The 18,506-nt window shown below is 39.3% G+C and overlaps 1 protein-coding gene across 2 annotated transcripts in view; it reads right to left on the reverse strand.

Annotated features, from left to right (window-relative positions):
* LOC124109946 (protein argonaute-4) overlaps positions 1 to 17,477 on the reverse strand; it is a 39,812-nt gene extending 22,335 nt beyond the window's left edge. The window contains exons 1-11 of one of the 2 annotated variants that reach the window (XM_046468914.2): positions 17,146 to 17,477; positions 11,477 to 11,642; positions 8,226 to 8,346; positions 5,847 to 6,028; positions 5,397 to 5,533; positions 5,152 to 5,286; positions 3,965 to 4,052; positions 1,277 to 1,424; positions 894 to 1,013; positions 636 to 764; positions 253 to 386 (exon numbers count right to left, since the gene is read on the reverse strand). In XM_046468914.2, coding sequence (XP_046324870.1) covers positions 253 to 386; positions 636 to 764; positions 894 to 1,013; positions 1,277 to 1,424; positions 3,965 to 4,052; positions 5,152 to 5,286; positions 5,397 to 5,533; positions 5,847 to 6,028; positions 8,226 to 8,346; positions 11,477 to 11,642; positions 17,146 to 17,164 — 1,379 coding nt within the window. In that variant the 5' untranslated portion in view covers positions 17,165 to 17,477. The remainder of the gene's footprint in view (positions 1 to 252; positions 387 to 635; positions 765 to 893; positions 1,014 to 1,276; positions 1,425 to 3,964; positions 4,053 to 5,151; positions 5,287 to 5,396; positions 5,534 to 5,846; positions 6,029 to 8,225; positions 8,347 to 11,476; positions 11,643 to 17,145) is intronic. The other variant, XM_046468913.2, reaches the window with a different exon arrangement.
* Between the last annotated feature and the right edge of the window lie 1,029 nt (positions 17,478 to 18,506).

An 18,506-nucleotide genomic window follows, 5' to 3' on the forward strand; every position in this document is an offset into this window, starting at 1 on the left:
AATTCTCCAAGTAGCGTTGCTTTAGCATTGTCACTCACAAAGTTCTGTTCTAAATATATAGAAACTGAGTTGGGTTTTTAATGTAATTCCCACGTTTGCAATTTACTATAACACAAGGTCTTTTCCACAGAGCTAGAGGTATCACTACAGGAGTCAGGGATTTAGTGCCAGTGTACACAGCACATTCACATAAGGATGGTACTTTCATATCTGGAAGGGATACTACTAGGCTGAAAATACGAAGATACTCACTTTAGTAAATCTTCCCTACATTGTTTCTGAGGCGCAAAACAAGCAACTGCCCAAACTTTAATTTCAATGCCAGCATAAAACTGCTTTCCTCGCATGTCCCAGACACCCTGGTTGGGTGTGGCTACTGTTTTATTCTTTAAAACAAAACAAAACAAAAAAAAGAAACAAAAGAAAAGAGAAAGACATTACAATCTAAGGCCATTTTAATGTTGAGGAGGGAATAAACAAAATTCTATCTGGCATGAGCCAGAAGACAAAAAGCAATAATAAGCACAACTATGGGTAAATTCAATGTGGTGAAGTAGAAAAATTCTGGATTATAATCTTCTTTTGACCGGCGTGGCAGAAGCTTGCTGGGATTTTTTTTTTTTTTTAAAGCTTACCCGGCCTCCATATTGCAGCATTGGTGCTGGAAGCACCCTGCCTGTGAGCTCTGTCATTTCATTGTGCACAACAATCCCAAATTCTTTCAGGTAAGGATCAGGTCCACCCACCATACTGTTACTCTTCACCTAAAAAAAAAAAAAACCAGAAAGTTTGTATATATAAAAACCAGAGTAACTGTGACCCATCAGGAATCTTCTAGTTTTTTGTTTTTTCATCTTAGAGCTGGCTGATTTTGAAGACCAGGCCTTACTGACCAGTCTACTGATCTCTTCCTGTCTGTCAGGAGCAGATCTTGCTGTGGCTTTGATCATCGTGGAAGTCTGATTGTCTGTGAGTTTCTTTATACATCGCTGTCCTGCCACTATGTTACAAACCTGCCAAGAGGCAAAGAGAAATTAGTCTGTGCAGTAATGGGTTTCTTCATTGTAAGCTTTTGCCAAATTATCATATATCCTCCATTTCTAGAAAAATAAAAACTGTGATACAGTGAAATTATCTACCCAAAATACTTCAGAAAGATTAAATCCTACTTTAGAATGGTATCTTTAATAATAATAATAATAATAATAATAATAATAATAATAACAACAACACAAGAGATTGGCAGATTGGCAAAAGAAAATGTAGTTTAGCTTACCTCAAGTGGCAAGTATGTATGTTTTTGTTCTTGTCCCACTTGGAGACAGGGAAGATGGGGATATTTCAGCTGTAGACTATACTTTTGCTTAAAATATTGAGCTACTGTACATTCCATTGCTTGACCATTTTCTAGCTGCAAAGGAAAACTATAGGAGAGAATTTTAGAAATTCAAATTTTAGAAATTTAAGGGTTTTTTTCCTAAATAAATAAACAAATAGAGCCTACTAACATTTTCCTACCTTGATCAGTCTCTTAAAAAACAAAGATCAGAGCAGCAGGTGTAGTTTAGAGACAGAGCATGTGCTAAGCTTGCACAAGGTCCTTGCACAAGGATTTAATCCTTTGCATCACCAAACCCCCAGCCCAAAACAAACAAACAAGATCAATCTTTGAGTATTTTCAGTTAAGTCTCTTTAGTCTTTAGTCGTGAACCTCAAGAAAATAATTCAATTGAAATGATCTGTTTGTTGAAACTATGATTACAAAAAAATTTAATTCAAAATTTGAAAGAATTTTTTGGTATTTTTTTTTTTAGTTTTAACTGGACACAATACCTTTATTCTATTTATTTATTTTTATGTAGTGCTGAAGATTGAATCCAGGGCCTCACAGGTGCTAGGTGAGCTCTCTACTACTGTGCCACAACCCCGCCCCCCCAGAAAGAATTTTTTTTTAAGAAATTAAAATAAGAAGCTATAGGATGGATATGGAGTGCACACCTATAATCCCAGCAACTTGGAAGGTTGAGGCAGAATTGCAAGTTTGAGGCCAGTCTCAGCAACTAAGCAAGATTCTGTCTCAAAATAATTAAAAAATAAAAAGGGCAGGGGATGTGGCTCAGTGGTTAAGCACTGCTGGGTTCTAGTGGTGGTACTAAAAAAGGAGAGAGAGAGAGAGAAGTAGCAACAGCAGCAGCAACAGGAGCAGCTAAGAAACCTAAGATAAAAATAGTCAGTTGAAGTCAGTTAACACCTACAAATATAAGTTCTATCTCCTGTGGGCTTCTTACACATGATTGACTTCAAATAAGGACTTAGAATCATCCATATAGGAGTTTTATTTCCTTAAGAGAATTTTGTATAAAATGACTATAGTACAGTTATTTTGTTTACATTTTCAGATCCCTGAGCCAGGACAAATACACATAGATGTGAAGACAACATGACCAAATATATGAAGTTGAGATTGTACCAGAATATTTGGTATAAAAGGGGAGCATGATTAAGACTCTTTATTGGCTCTTTCAGTGGGCAAATTATCTCAAAAACTTAACACAATGATAAATTTAATCTTACTTTCTTAACTGCTACAGACCCACAAGATAATGATGCAGTGAGGATTATCTGTGTGACATTTATGTGCTTTAAACCTTTGAGCAAAGATAATATAGGTCCACAAATCTAACTATTCTGATAGGATTTTGGAAAGTAATTAAATAATGAAAAAAAGGCACAGATCTTGAAACAAATATTACAATTCTCAAAAATGACTTCATAAGGTTTTAGTATAGTAGCTTTTTTTTTTCCCCTGACAGAATGATGTCAATGGAGCCAAGCATAGTGGCACACACCTGTAATCCCAGCAATTTGGGAGTCTGTGGCAGGAGAATCACAAGTGCACGATTAGCCTCAGCAATTTAGCAAGATCCTATCTCAAAATAAAAAATAAAAAGGGCTGGGTATGTAGCTCAATGGTTAAGCACTCCTTGGTTTAATCCCTAGTGACAAAAAAAGAAGGAGGAGGAGGAAAAGAAGGAGGATAAGGAGGAGGAGGAGGAGAGGCAGCTACCTACAAAAGGAAAGAGAAAAATCTACACAAAAATATGCATGCCTATAATCTCAGCAGTTCGGGAGGCTGAGACAGGAGGATCATGAGTTCAAAGCCAGCCTCAGCAAAAAGCGAGGCACTAAACAACTCAATGAGACCCTGTGTCTAAATAAAACACAAAATATAGGATTGGGGATGTGGCTCAGTAGTCGAATGCCCCTGAGTTCAATCCCCGACATCCCCCTCCCAACAACAACAACAAAATTACAAAGCAATATAAGTCTTCCGATGACCGGGTTATATGACTTCTAGGCTTCAACAGAACTTGCAGGCCCTGTATTGAAAACTACAACAGTATAATAAATGATGCTGATAATATGGCTCTGCATCGTTAAATAAAAGTTGACCTATGTTTAACATGCTAATTTTAAAAGATGAATGGAATTGAAGGCAGGAAATATGTTTCATAAAAATCTGTCCAAGGTGGGTGTAACAGCACATAGCTGTAGTCCCAACTACTTAGGAGGCTGAGGCTGGAGAAGTGATTGAGCCCAAGTGTTCTAGACCAGCCTGGGCAAAAAAAGCAAGATCCAACTCAAAAGAAAAGAAAAAGAAACAAATATCTCTATCAAAAATATTTCAAACATTTTTTAAAGCTTTGGTATTAAAATAAAGATTCTGGTAATCTTGAAAATTATACTATATGTGGCTCAGTGATAGAGTACTTGCCTAGCATGTGTGAGGCACTGGGTTGGATCCCTGGCTCCACATAAAAATAAACATATAAAATAAAGGTATTGTGTCCATCTACAAATAAAAAATATATTTTAAAAAATTATACTACAGTTTTCACAAATAATTTTAGTAGCTTCCTTTGTTACCAAAAATGTTATGTCATTTTAGATGTGATTAACATACGTTTGATGACTGGCTGGTCGTCTAGTCACATTACAAACTCGATATTTTCGTTTCATCTGTCCACAGTGAGTCACTTCAACTTTGAGACCTAAAGTTAAAAAAAAAAAAAAAAAAAAAAGCCAAAACGTGACAAAAACTGATTCAATGTTGTTTCGTTTTATTTTTTTGCCATACTAGGAATCAAACCCAGGAGCATTTTTGTTTTGTTTTGTTTTTATTACAGAGTCACATCTCCAGACATTTTCAATTTCTATTTTGAAACAAGGTTTTGCTAAATTGCAGTGGCTGGCCTGGAACTTGTTGAACATTGTTTTTTTAAAAAAATCATGACATTACTTGGCAATTTAGCAAGACCCTCAGGAATTCACAAAATAAAAAGGCTGAGGAACCTCTGGTACCAAATAAATAAATAGAAATAAAAATCATTAACAGGCAAAACCCCTCAACTAAGCATAATAAATTAGAACTCAGATGATCTAAGATGTTTAATTCACATACTCTGTTAATCCATTCAGTAAATATTTAATAAGTATTAACTACGTTCTGAAATTTATTCTCAGCTCTGGAGACAACCCTCATGAAATTTATACTATACTGAGAGAATATTGCTAACTATAAGTGAAGAAGAAAAGAAATTCCAAAAGTATAATAAATAAACTTGCATTATTTTATTAAAAGGTAAAGTTTTTTTTTTTTTTTTTGGAGGGGGCAGGGATTGAACCCAGGAGCGCTTAACCACCGAACCAATCCCCAGCTCCTTTTTCTATGTTTTATGTTGAGACAGGGTCTCGCTAAGTTGCTGAGGCTGACTTTGAACTTGTGATCCTCCTGCCTCAGCCTCCCAAGCTACTGGGATTACAGATGTGTGCCACTGCATGTAGCTGGTAAAGTTTTTAAATAGGTAAGGATAATTTTATTGAGAGACTGACACATGACAGATACTGTACCAGGAAACTTTGTAAACCTAATTGCATTTAATTCTCACAACTCTGCAGACATATATTATTGCCTGTTCCTTGAGATGAATAATTTAAATAAACTAAGACTCACAGTGTGTAATAGTGGTTAAGGAACTTGCCCAACTAACTAGGCTGGGATGGAAGCCCAACTTTTTCTGACTTCAAAGCCAAGGCCACTTGCACCATACATAGCTGCCTCACCAAGACTATATTAATAGAAACACCTACCTCTGATTTCTTTGGTAAACTTGACACGCTGGGAGTCTGTTAGAGGTTTGGTCTGTTCATTGATGTTCTGAATGTCTAAAACCTCACACATGAACTCAATAATAGGCTGAGCCCTGTAGAAAGCAGTTGCAGATACTAACAGAGAGGAAAGATGTTTAGCTTTAAGGGGAAGGGAAGGGCCAAAAAACAAACAAGCAAACAAAAAACAGCCAAAAAGTTAATGAATAAAGAGAGTTCCATCCTACCATCAATGTTGAGCATCATGTTCCACATAGCAGGTCTTACAGACTGATGGAAACCAAACCAAACCTCTCTGCCCCCTCCCAGAGGGTGGTAGTAACCTTCAGGAGGTGAGAAGAAGGAACGACCCACCGGAGTGTACCTGGAGAAATAAGAGTGCATGTTTCATAACAAAAACTTGAAAGGGGCTGGGGTTGTGGCTCAGTGGTAGAGTGCTTGCCTAGAATGTGTGAGGCCCTGGATTCGATCCTCAGCACCACATAAAAATAAATAAATAAAATAAATGTCTATCAACAACTAAAAAAAAAACCTTGAAAGATTTTTCATTTCACTCTGAACTTTGTGAGCTGAAATTAAGTTTGAATTATGACTTATACAGAACTTTTCAGTGGTTAAATGTAACCTACCAAAAAGTCTGAACATCTACAGGAAAGAATCCAAACCAAGGTACTCACCTCATAGAGGGAAGATGTCTTGTGATAACATCAAGTGCTTGTACTGAGTCATCTGGGACTTCATTCAAGTGCCCAGCTAAAGCTTCTAAAAGCAACTGAAGGCTCACAACAGACACCCATTGAACAGACACTTTGAAGGTTTGGTCTTTACCCTCACCTGGGAGGGTCACTTCCATATCAACCTAGGAGAAAAAATACATATGTACAAACAAACATGTTTACAAAGTCTGTGGGAAAGATTTCAAGAATATTTAAAAATGACTTATGCATAAGTGTCTTTATTTTAACATTTTCTGTAATTATAAAACATTGGAAACAATGTAAATGTCCATCAATAATTTAATGTGGACTACTATACAATAGTTAAAAATAAGTAGATACTACAATATGGATGAAGTTTAAAAACATTACACTAAGTGAAATAAGCCAGACAGAGCCATGCGTCACCACAATCCCAGTAACTAAGGAGGCTGAGGCAGGAAGATTACAAGAGCGAGGTCAGCCTCAGCAATTTAGTAAGGCCCTAAGCAACTTAGTGAGACTCTGTTTCAAAATAAAAAATAAAATAAAATAAAAAGGACTGGGGATGTGGCTCAGTTGTGAAGTGTCCCTGGGTTCAAACCCTAGCACCACCACCACCAACAACAAAAGTCAGACCCAAAAAGACAAATACTATATAATTCCACTTATATGAGGTACCTAGAATAGTCAAATTCATAGAGAAACAGTAAAATAGTGGTTACCAGGGACTGGGGACAGTTAGGTATGGGAAGTTACCATTTGATGAGTTTCTGTTTGAGATGATAAAAGTTCTAGAGATGGGTGGTGGTGGTGATGACTGCGCAACAGGGTGAATGCACTAAATGATGGTGAATTGTACACTTAAAAATGACTAAGATGATAATTTTTATGTTATATATATTTTGCCATAATAAAATAATTGAATTTGAAAAAATACTAAGGTAGATCTAAATGCATATAAATGAAAAGACCTCCTAGGCATATTGCTGAATGAAAAAACAAATCACAAAATATATGTGAAAAAAGCATATCTATAAATATGCACAAATAATTAATACATTTAAAATATTTTAAAAGATATATGCCAAATTATTATATCAATATCCTTTAAAAAGGAAACTGGAAAGGAGAGGTGCAAATAGGAGGAAGAGGCAAGAAGCCACAACATTTCTAGACTGTCTAGATAAGCTATAATTAGCATATATTCACATATTACTGTTTTAATTTTAAAAAAATAAGTGTTTAAAAAAGTACTATGGTATTATGAATGTATTTTCACAAGTGAGAATGATAAAAACGCCATTGTTCAGAACTAGATAGTATTTCTTTAAAGTACATTGTTAATATGAGAAATTTTAAATAAAATATATGTAAAGATGAGATGACAGGGCTGGGGTTGGGGCTCAGTGGCAAAGCGCTTGCCTCACACATGTGAGGCCTTGGGTTCAATCCTCAGCACCACATAAAAATAAACAAACAAAATAAAGATACTGGGGAAAAAAATGAGGTGACAAAATCAATTAATAATAATAATTAATAATAATAATAATTATTATTATTATTCTGCAGATTGAACCCAGGAGCATTCTACCACTAAATTATATCCCCAGCCATTTTTTACTTTATTTATTTATCTTTTAATGTATATATTTTTAGTTGTTGATGGACTTTTACTTTTTTTTTAGTTGTAGATGGACACAATATCTTTATTTTCATTTATTTATTTTTTTATGTGGTACTGAAAATTGAACCCAGCACCTCATGCATGCAAGGCAAGCACTCTACCACTGAGCCACAACCCAGCTCTGGACCTTTATTTATTTATGTATTTGTTTGTTTGTTTGTTTATATGCAGTGCTGAGAATCCATCCCAGTGCTTCACACATGCTAGGCAAGCACTCTACCACTGAGCCACAACCCCAGCCTTTTATTTATTTATTTAAAAAAATTTTTTAGTTATAGACGGACACAATACATTTATTTTGTTTATTTTTATGTGGTGCTGAGGATAGAACCCAGTGCCTCATACGTGCAAGGCAAGTGTTCTACCGCTGAGCCCCAACCCCAGCCCCTTACTTTATTTTTTGATACAGGATCTCATTAAATTGCTGAGGCTGGTCTTGAACTTGCAATCCTCCTGTCTCAGCCTCCTAAATAGCTGGGATTACAGGTATGCACCACTGCACCTGGCTTCAACCTAAATTCTAGTGCTCATCTCATCTTCAATTATCAGTTAACAAGAGACAACTGAATATGGACAGAATATCACATGTATCATTACTATGAAAAAAAAAAAACATTTTTGCCATATGTAATTACTACTACTTGACCATAGTGTTTCTTGCTGTTAACACTTACCCTATCCCGTCCAATTGGCAGTGGATGTGCTGTGTACATGTTTCTTTTGCCATCATAGCCAGGCTGCCGATCACCAAATATCTGCATCTTGAAGTGTCTCACCATTGTATCTACTACCTCCCTTAACAGTAATGGAGATAGTGGTAGTTAGCTTTGTGAAATAGTGAACAGTAAGGGACGTATCACTGTACCTTCATCACCTAAATTCAGTTAATACTACTTGGAAAAAGTAAGAGTCAGTCTCTACTGATTCAAATAACTTTTAAAAATTAGTTATCTAAAGAAAGGTAGCAATAAATGAACAAAGGTAACTGCAAGATGATAACACAAGGGGAGAATAAAAGGAAAAAGAGCACAACATTTCTGGCATCCTCTCGAACTCCTCTTTCCCAAATCCTCTCCTGAGACAAACAACTTTTAAGAATAACCAAACTCAGGCCAGGTGCCCTGGCCCACACCAGAATTCTAGTGACTCGGGAGGCTGAGGCAGGAGGATCACATATCAAAGACAGCCTGGGAAACTGGCAAGACCCCATCTCAAAAAATAAGGTGGTGCATGCCTGTAATCCCAGGGGCTGGGAGGCAGGAGGATAGCGAGTTCAAAGCCAACCTCAGAAAACGCAAGGTGCTTTTGCTCAGTGAGACCCTGTCTCTAAATAGAATTGAAAATAGGGGGCTGGGATTGTGGCTCAGTGGTAGAGCACTCGCCTAGCACAGGCGGGACCCGGATTCGATCCTCAGCACCACATAAAAATAAACGCATTTGTTGTGTCCATCTACACCTAAAAAAATAAATATTAAAAAAAAAAAAGAAAAGAAAATAGGGCTGGGGAGGTGGCTCAGTAGTCAAGCGTCCCTGAGTTCAATCCCTGATTACCCCCCATACCCCCCCCAAAATAGATGGGGATATAGCACAAAAGTAGACTATTCCTGGGTTCAATCCCCAGTGCTTCAAAAAAGAAAAGAAAAATTTAGGCTGGGGTGCAGCTCAGTGGTAGAATATGGCCTACAAGAATGCATGAAGGCTGGGGTTGTGGCTCAGTGGAACATTTGCCTTGCATGTGTGAGGCACTGGGTTCAATCCTCAGCACCACATAAAAATAAGTAAATAAAGATGTTGTGTTCATCACTAAAAATAATATTTAAAAAAGGAGAATGCATGAAAAGGAGCTTTCTAGATTTCTAGAGTTTCTCTAATCTTACCTCCTACCATATATACACACACACACATATGAATACATCTCAGTGGCTCCCCCCATCTTTATTCCTATCTTCCTATCCTTCCTCTCTGCTTTATTTTTTTTATTTTTTTTTCTGCTTTATTTTTTTTAATCACACTTATCACACCTTATTTATCTATTTTTGCTCTTCCGCATCAGAAGAGAAACTGAATAGAAACTCTTCAAGGGTATGATTTTTTTTTTTACCTACTCGGGGTCTTTTGCTTTTCTCTACACCTTTTATGCCATGAATTCCTAGGGCATAAGTTACAGCAGCTTAGACGGGCTCTCACAAAATGTGCATCTCTGGGCAGAGCAGGTGGCACTTCAGCTGAACCCAGGTCTCCTTCTCTTTGGCTTCCTTCCTTTTGTGATCATTTTCCTTTGCACATTTCATGAGGCTATTTTCAGCTTACAGAGAAAGTGCTTAATATGCTCAATATGCACATTTGTTCTCTTGGCAGGAAGTTTGCTCTTAACGTGTTTGTTTACAACAATGCCAAGAGCATGCTGGCCAACACCAGAGACTCTTCCAGTTTTACCATGGAAACACTTTGGGACATTCCTTTTTGAACAGGATCCATTCCCTTGATGTTTACAGCAACACCTTTTCTATAGATTCACATGTATATGACCAATGGAATGATACCATGTTTTCTAAAAGGCCTAGAGAACATACAGCAGGTACCTCTCTTCTTTCTCTCTGTGTTCATCACTTTATCAAATTACTGGAACATTGCAGCTCTGGTCAAAAGGCAAGAATAGAAATTTTTGCCTTTGTGGTTGTTGTTCATCTGTTTTGCAGTGCTGGGGATCAAACCCAGGGCCTTGCACATGCTAGGCAAGTACTGTACCACTGAGCTTCACCCCAGCCTGTGCCTATTTTATTCATATTGTATTCCCACAGCACAGAAAAACATCTGGTACAGAGTAAGCACTCCTGACAATATTTGTTGAACGGACCAAAGTTAACCATTGTCATCACTTCTATTACCATTGATCTCAGCTGTACCATAGTTGAATAATTATGGTCTTACATAATACTGAACTGTACCAGAAAGCCACATGATTAATCTATAATGAGAAAAAAAGTTAAGCAGCACAAAATATTTCACTTGACAGCAAAAGCATTCTTAGAAAAGCAAGACTCAACAAATCAAAGACTGCTTAAATATCACTACATGGAAATAGAGAAAAGTAAAGTGGATATACATTAATTGTTGCTACAGGGTATATATTCATATTTGGTAAATTCCTGATACCAACAATAAAACTTATATCACCTCATCAGACCCCCTCTTGGATAATGCAAGAAACAGATATCTCTGTAAGCTTACTTTTTCTCAGTGCTACAAGATAATTCTGTCTTTCACTTAATACTTCTCATGTCCAGTAAAACACTTAAAAATAAAATTTGAATTTCCAGATACTTCTATTTTCCATAGACATGAATGTCTTCATCTATTTTTTATAAATTTCAGCTAGGTCAAGCAGAGTGGCACACACTCATAATCCCAAAGACATTTGTTGTGCTAAAGTAGGAGTAATATAAATTTGAGGCCAGTTTAAGAAACTTAGCAAGAACCGTCTCAAAATAAAAAGATAAAATAAGCCACGCACGGTGCTGCACACTTGAAATTCCAATGATTTGGGAAGCTGAGGCAGGAGAATTACAAGTTAAAGGCCAGCCTAGGCAACTTTGTGAGATCCTGTCTCAATAAAAATTAAAAAGGGCTCAGTGGTAGCATCTTTGGGTTCAGTCCTCAATACAGAAAAAAAAAATGTAAATAAAATTTCTGCTACCCTTGGTTAAAGAAAGAGCTATCTTTTTTCATTCAATATGTATTTACTGATTGACTAATGAAATATGCAGCACTTTGTTAGAACCAAAGAGGATAACTACCTAAGAAACTTAGCGTCTTGGATTACAAACAAAGCATATCTGTTGAAAGAATTCAGATAGCAATATATACATAATAAGCAAATCATATGCACTTATATATATGGAAGTCTACTCTTTCTAATCCTTACCTGTTGACTCTACGAGGCCGTTTTTCTGGTTTAATATCCACATCATAGTGATACACATCTATTTTAGGGATCTGAACCTGAAAATGATTAGCTAACAGTCGAATTGGTTTTCCAACAGTTCCAAGGCCCGGACGACGAGGTGGCTGAAAGAGGCTAGTTGGAGGTCCTAAAGAGACAAAAAGATATTTGCTGTGCTATTTGGTTAAGAAGGAGAAAATTCCTTTCATCATCACCATCACCATCATGATAGTTGTGATTACCAATATCTTACTATTCACTGAACATACTCTGATATAGAGTTTAGGGTGTTTGTTCACCTAAGGGTCTCCAGATTTCTAAATATTTTGCCATATTGCTATTATTTTGAATATAGGAGTCATCAAAATTAGATAGCTGGGTGTGGTGGCACATGCCTGTAATCCCAGCGTCTCCAGAGGCTGAGGTAGAAGGACTGCAGGTTTAAGGCCAGCCTCAGCAACTTAGTGAGGCTCTACGCAACTTAGCATGACCCTGTCTCAAAATAAAAAAATAAAAAAGAGTTGGTGAAGTGACTCAGTGGTTAGGCACCCCTATGTACAATCCCTGGTACTGGGGGGGAAAAATCAACTCTTAAACCATTTTTGCAGTCTACTGGTATTTACGTCTAAATATTGAAGTAACATGCTTATAATATTTGTTCTTGGTTTACATAGAAGATGATTATTTAGTATGCTTATTATCACCCCATCTCCACAGAATTCCTCTCTCCTCTCTTTCTCCCCTCTCCTTTCTCTCAACTGAACATCTACAACTTTTCAGCAGGAAAGGATTTTGTGTTACAATCTGGGAAATATTTGTCTAGATAAACCCTTACTTCCTTTGATGAGAATATCAAATGAACACAGGCCTTAAAATTGAGCATCTTTTCTGCTCTGAATAGGTGTGAAGCAAAGTGGGCTATGGTAACAATGGAAAGATCCAAATTTTTCTGCAATGGCATTTCACTAAGAACAAAAAATTCAGTGAGGAGAGAAAGCTTTGGCAGGATAAGCTGTTCTGATGCAACATCTCTTAGGATAATTAGAGCAAATATTTTAATGAAATATGTAATGGTTGATCACCATATATTAATAAACCACTAAAATTTTTTCACCTATTATACCCATTGTTCATTTTTCTCCTAAATTCTACTTATTCTTCAAAACTCAGTTCAGGTTCTGGGTGTGGTGGTTCATATCTGTAATCCCATCTACTTGGGAGGCTAAGGCAGGAGGATGGCAAGTTTAAGGCCAGCCTCAGCAATTTATCGAGGCCCTAAGCAACCCAACAAGACCCTCTCTCAAAATAAAAAGGGCTGAGGATATGACTCAATGCTAGAGTACCCCTGATTTCACACCCCAGTACCAACAAAACAAAACAAACACTCCCAGTTTAGGGGCAACCTCCTAGGAAAGTGTTTCTTGATCACTCCAGACTAGAGGCTCCATCCTCTATATTCCCACGCCTCTCTGTACAGGTAGCACTTAGCACAAGCACAAGAAACCACTTCTTAAATTACCCTGTCTCCTCCTCTAGTCTGTAAATTCTTAGAAGAAACAGATCTGCAGTTCACAATCTCTTCAACATCTAATTCAACATTTAGCATGTTGTAAGAACTCAATAAATGTTAAACTGAACAATGTCAATAAACCAGATAGAAACTAAACAGAAAACTCATCCCTAACATTCATGAATTATTTTTCAATAAAGCAAAAGCACATAATTTATATCAAAAGCATTTTTTTATTTTATTAGTTGTTGTTGGATATTTATTTTTATGTGGTGCCAACAATCAAACCCAGTACCTCACACATGCTAGGCAAGCACTCTACCACTGAGCCATAACCCCAGCCCTCAAAAGCATTATTGCTTAAAGTTGTTCCACTTTTGGTGTAGAAGGGGATCTATTTGGGTGTGATAAGATAACTGCAAACAAGGCAAGAAGTAAACAATAAATAATGTCAGAAGCGACAGGCATACTGAATCAACCCAATTAAATCAGATAAGCCATCACTGCATTTTCCAAGACACATTTAAGCAATCATTATAACAAATTAGAAGAAATCCAGCTTTATAGTAAAAATTTGGAAATAGAAACTTACATCAAGTACCTTGCCTATGACTTTGATTTTAAATAATCACTAGAATCTAGGTCTCCTAACTCCCAATCAGTACATTTTCCCTCCAGTATTCTTCACAATCCTCTGGATACTTCACTGAAGTGCCTGATGTCTAAGGAACAGAGGCAGAGGGATTTAAAGAAAAGGAATTAAGAAGCAGAAGGCTCAGGGCTGGCATTATATCTCAATGGTAGGGTGCTTGCCCAGTGTGAGGCACTGGGTTTGATCTTCAGCACCACATAAAAATAAATAAATAAATAAATAAATAAAATGAAGGTATTGTGTCTATCTAAAACTTGAAAAAAAAAAAAAAGTAGAGGGTCAGAGTGTAGCTTAGGACAGTATTTGCCTAGGACACAGAAGGCCCTGGGTTCAATCCCTAGCAACAACCAAAAAAAAAGAAATATATATATATATATATATATATATATATATATATATACACACACACACACATATATATGTATATATATACACACATACTAATTTTTCTTTCTTTAAAAAATTTTTTTAGTTGCAGTTGGACACAGTGGCTTTAATTAGTCTATATATTATTTATTATTATTATTCTTATTACTAGTTAATTAATTAATTTATTTGTTTATATGGTGCTGAGGATCAAATCCAGGGCCTTGCATGTGCTAGGTGAGCAAGCTACCTCTGAGCCACAATTCCAGCCCCTGTTTTTTTTTTTTAATAAGAAAATGTACAGAGTGATCATTTTCAATAAACTTGGAAAATTAATAAATTAATATTTAATAAACTTGGAAAATTTGGGGGGAGGAGGTACTGAGGATTGAACCCAGGGGCACTTAACCACTGAGCCACATTCCCAGCCCTTTCTATTTTTTGAGACAGGGTCTTGCTAAATTACTGATGCTGACTTTGAACTTGTGATCTTCCTGCCTCAGCCTCCCATGTCACTAGGATTACGGGTGTGTGCCACCTCACCCAGCTAAAATCTTTATTCCACATCTGATTTTTTTGAAATTGGTAAACTGTCTACTTACTTAGTGAAGCAGTAAAACACAGTGGCTAAAGGCTCTGGAACCAAACTACCTGGGTGTCAGTTCTGGTTTTACCACTTCCTAACCTCATGACCTGGGGCCAGTTTTTGGTTTTCTTGCACCTCAGTTTCCCATCTATAAGGTAGGAGTGTGTGATAATATCATCTGTTTCATAAGGCTAGAGTGATGATTCTATGAAATGATGTATATAGAAGGCTTATCATAGTGCCTTGCAACAGCAAGTGCTCAATAAATGTTAGCTATTATTATTGCACTTGCATAAAGATTATAGCTAGTGGGCTGGGGTTGTAGCTCAGTGGGACAGCGCTTGCCTAGCATGTGTGAGGCACTGGGTTTGATCCTCAGCACCACATAAAAATAATAAATAAAAATAAAGTCATTGTGTCCATCTACAAGTAAAGAAAAATATTTTTTTAAAAAAAGATTATAGATAGTGCTCAAACTCCTGAATTTTATATTGGTGGCATTTCCAAAATTTGGTAAAAGATAATTACATTCCCCAAAAGGGAAACACGTGACTTAACCCAGAATAGATGAGGTCAACCTTAAATGAGAAGAATATTAAACAAGGAGTCAGATGTCCCAGACTCCGGTGGTCGCTTGACCACTCAGCTTTCAGACATTGATGAAGTCATTTACACTCTCCAATCCTTACTCTTCTTATCTGTAAAATGGGGAAAATACCCGTTTTTTCTACCTCCCAGAGGATCAAAACAGCTAATAGTTATGAAAGCACTTTCCAGAAGCACTGCAAAAATAAGTTATAATCAATAGAACCAAAATAAATGTGTAAGGCACTGGGTTTGATCTGTGGTTAGTGAGAATTTTCTACAACCTTAACAATCCTGGGTGAATGATAAGTCTTCAAACCTGCAAAAGCTGAAATCAAACCAAGTAGGGAAAGATGTCTCTTGAGCAATTTCTAAGGACACCAGGCTGATCCTTTCCATGAAACTCAGTTTGTGACACAGTTACATAGTCTCTTTCCATATCATCTCATAAATGCAACAGTTGTTTCAATTACAAATTATTCATAGGAGGAAGGGAAGAAACACTTGTTGAGCATTTCTAATGCATTAGTCTTTACAATAAAATTTCTCTCATACATTATCTCATTTCATTCTCACAACAATCTTATAACACATAATTATTATTACCCTCATTTATAGATGAGGAAATGGAAGTTCAAAGGAATTAAGTAATTTGCCCAGGGTCATCAACTATTAAATTACTAGACTGAATTTGAACAGAGGTCTATTACATTCTGAAGTCCTGATCATGCCTTTAGCTGAGGGCCATATGTGAAGTAACTTAGCATAACACTCATACTGAAGTTTATCAAATAATGTGAATGTGGCAAACTAATTTATTTTTTTATAGGCATATGAAATTCGATTATGAGAGACTTTAAAAAATTAAACTTTAAGCAGCAAATTAAGGTGTGGTTTAATCACTCAGCTATGCAAACAAGTTCTAAGTAAACAAACTTGCAAAGTTTCCAAACTCCAATGGTAAGCCTAATTTTCTATGCACTAAAAAACAAAATTAAACATTCTACAACTAAGTCGTTAGGCAGATAAGGTTTGAACATTAAAATTAATTCCACCATGGCCCTAAACCTGCCCTACTTAGCCAAAGCATTAGAAACCTGTTGGGGGTTTGAGGTGGGTGCATCAGACTCCAATCACAGTGCAGCTTGGAATGGTCCCTCTGGTGGGCTGAGTGAGGGAGATAACCAGAGGCCATCACTACCCACCTGGAACTACAGTTTCCAAAGCACTTTCTCCTTTATTTGATCCTCACAACCTCTCATAACCCATTAGAAGAGAACTCGGGTTATTGATGTCTGTACTGGGGTGGGCTGGCTAGAAACTCCCCTGTCACTCAAGGCTAACTCACACCATTCTGAGACTGACAGAAGCCAAACTTCGCTTTGGACATTTTGTCCCTTAGCCTTCATGCGTCATGAGAAGTGTTTTGGGGAAGTTCTCCTTCATCTGAGGGATCTGGGCCATCTCCCAATAGAAAGAAAAACAGGGGTGCGGCCCCAAACCAAGAACACCCTTAGTAGTAGATGGGGGGTCCTTCCTGGGCTGGGCCAGGCCTCCGCATGCACCGGGCTCAGGTTGTCATTTATGAAGCCCAAACTAGCCCTGGAGCACAGATCCTCTCCTGAGATTGGGTCAGGTCTCCCCTGTCCCCGGGGGCACGGGTCACCTTCCTGGGCCTCCCTCCCCTAGAGCTCAAGATTCAGCCCAAGTCTCGAGGCTGGGGCGCGGTCCCCGCCCTCCCCGCCCTCGCCCGCCCGCTCGCTCGCTCGCGGCCCGGGTCAGCAATCTCCGCCTTGTGCAGAAGGGCAGGGGTCCCCTTCCCCGAGGCCTGGAGGCCCGAACCCGGGTACGCACGGGCCGGTGAGGGCGACAGGGCAGAGACAGTCCCGCCCGCCCACCTGTCCGCCAGTCCCGGGCCCCGGGTCCGGCCCCGGCCCGAGCGCGCTCCTCACCGGGTCCCAGCGCCTCCATGGCGGCGGCGGGGGCCGCCTCGCCCCGGTCCCCGGTGCCTCCCGCTCCGGGCCCCGCCGCCGCCGCCGCGTAACGCTTGATCTCCGGAATATTGGCGCTGGGGGGGGGCGCCGCGGAGACGCGGGCGCTGGGCAGGGGGCGGCGGCGGCGCCCGGCCCGGGGACAGGGACCCGGCTCCCGCGGCTCTTCCGGCCTCAGCGACAACAAAAACAATCCCCGCCGCCGCCGCCGCTGCCAGCGGGAGCGGGAGCTAGAGCGGGAGCCAGCGCGCGCGCCTGCCGGGGTGGGGGGAGGAGGCGACGGGCGCGCGCGGCCGGGGGTCCCGGTTGGCCAAGGGGGCGTGCGCGGCCCCGGGCGCGGGGTCCACTGAACCCGGCCGGGGACAGGGGGCGGGTTGCGGTGGGGACGGACGCGCGCCCGGAGGGGCAGTGCCCAGAGGACGTGTCGGGCACGCGCCCGCCGGCCCGCTCTGCCCTGTGCGCTTGAGGCAGCCATGGGGCAAATGGCTCTCGGTGCTACTTGGGACCACCACCTGGGTGTCAGGATGCGCAGCGACCCTCAAAAGATCTGAATTCCATCCCTGCTGATCCACCGGGGCAGTTCTTCACTTCTGTTGGTGTCCTGAGATTCACATCGGGTACCTCTCCTCTCTCTTCTAATCCTGTCTGTATGTCTCTTCTTTCTCCTGGGTCAGAGAACACTGGGTCACTTCAGACACAGCAGTCCTTCTTCATTCCTTCATTCCACACCACCCACCGGTTACCTTTCCCCATGTAGGTCCCCATGACAAGCACCTCTGGTCAGTAAGTCTTCAGTCACCTTAGCAGCCAAGAGCCACGGTAGTAGCCCTCTCCAAGGTCAACCCAAACAGACCAGCATCAGTGAAGCTTTCATTAGGGACCTCAAGTTGGGGAAGATAGGACAAGTCAAGAAGCAGATTTCTAGCAGTAGAACAAGAGAGCCCTGGGCTACCAATTAAAAAGGTATGGTATGTGCTTAATGTTTTAGTTTTCTAGGGCTGCCAGGGCAAAGCATCACAGAGTGTGTGGCTTAAATAACAAAAATTTATTTTCTTGCAGTTCTGGGGGCTAGAAGTCTAAGATTTAGTGTCTGCAGGGTTGGTTTCTTCTGAAGTTTCTCTCGTTTACTTGTAGATGACTGTCTTCTCCCTGTGTCTTCACATGGTGTCCCCCCTGTGCTGTCTATCCAAATGTCCTCTTATAAGGACACCAGTGGTGTTGAATTAGGGCCCACCCAAAGGACCTCATTTTAACCTAATACTTTTTCAAATATTCTATCTCTGATTGTAATAACCTTCTGAAGTACTGAGATTAGGACTTGA

This window comes from Marmota monax, unplaced genomic scaffold (genome assembly GCF_021218885.2).
Source record: "Marmota monax isolate L192 unplaced genomic scaffold, Marmota_monax_Labrador192_F-V1.1 WCK01_AAM20220418_F8-fsc00008, whole genome shotgun sequence".
NCBI classification, from domain to species: domain Eukaryota; kingdom Metazoa; phylum Chordata; class Mammalia; order Rodentia; family Sciuridae; genus Marmota; species Marmota monax.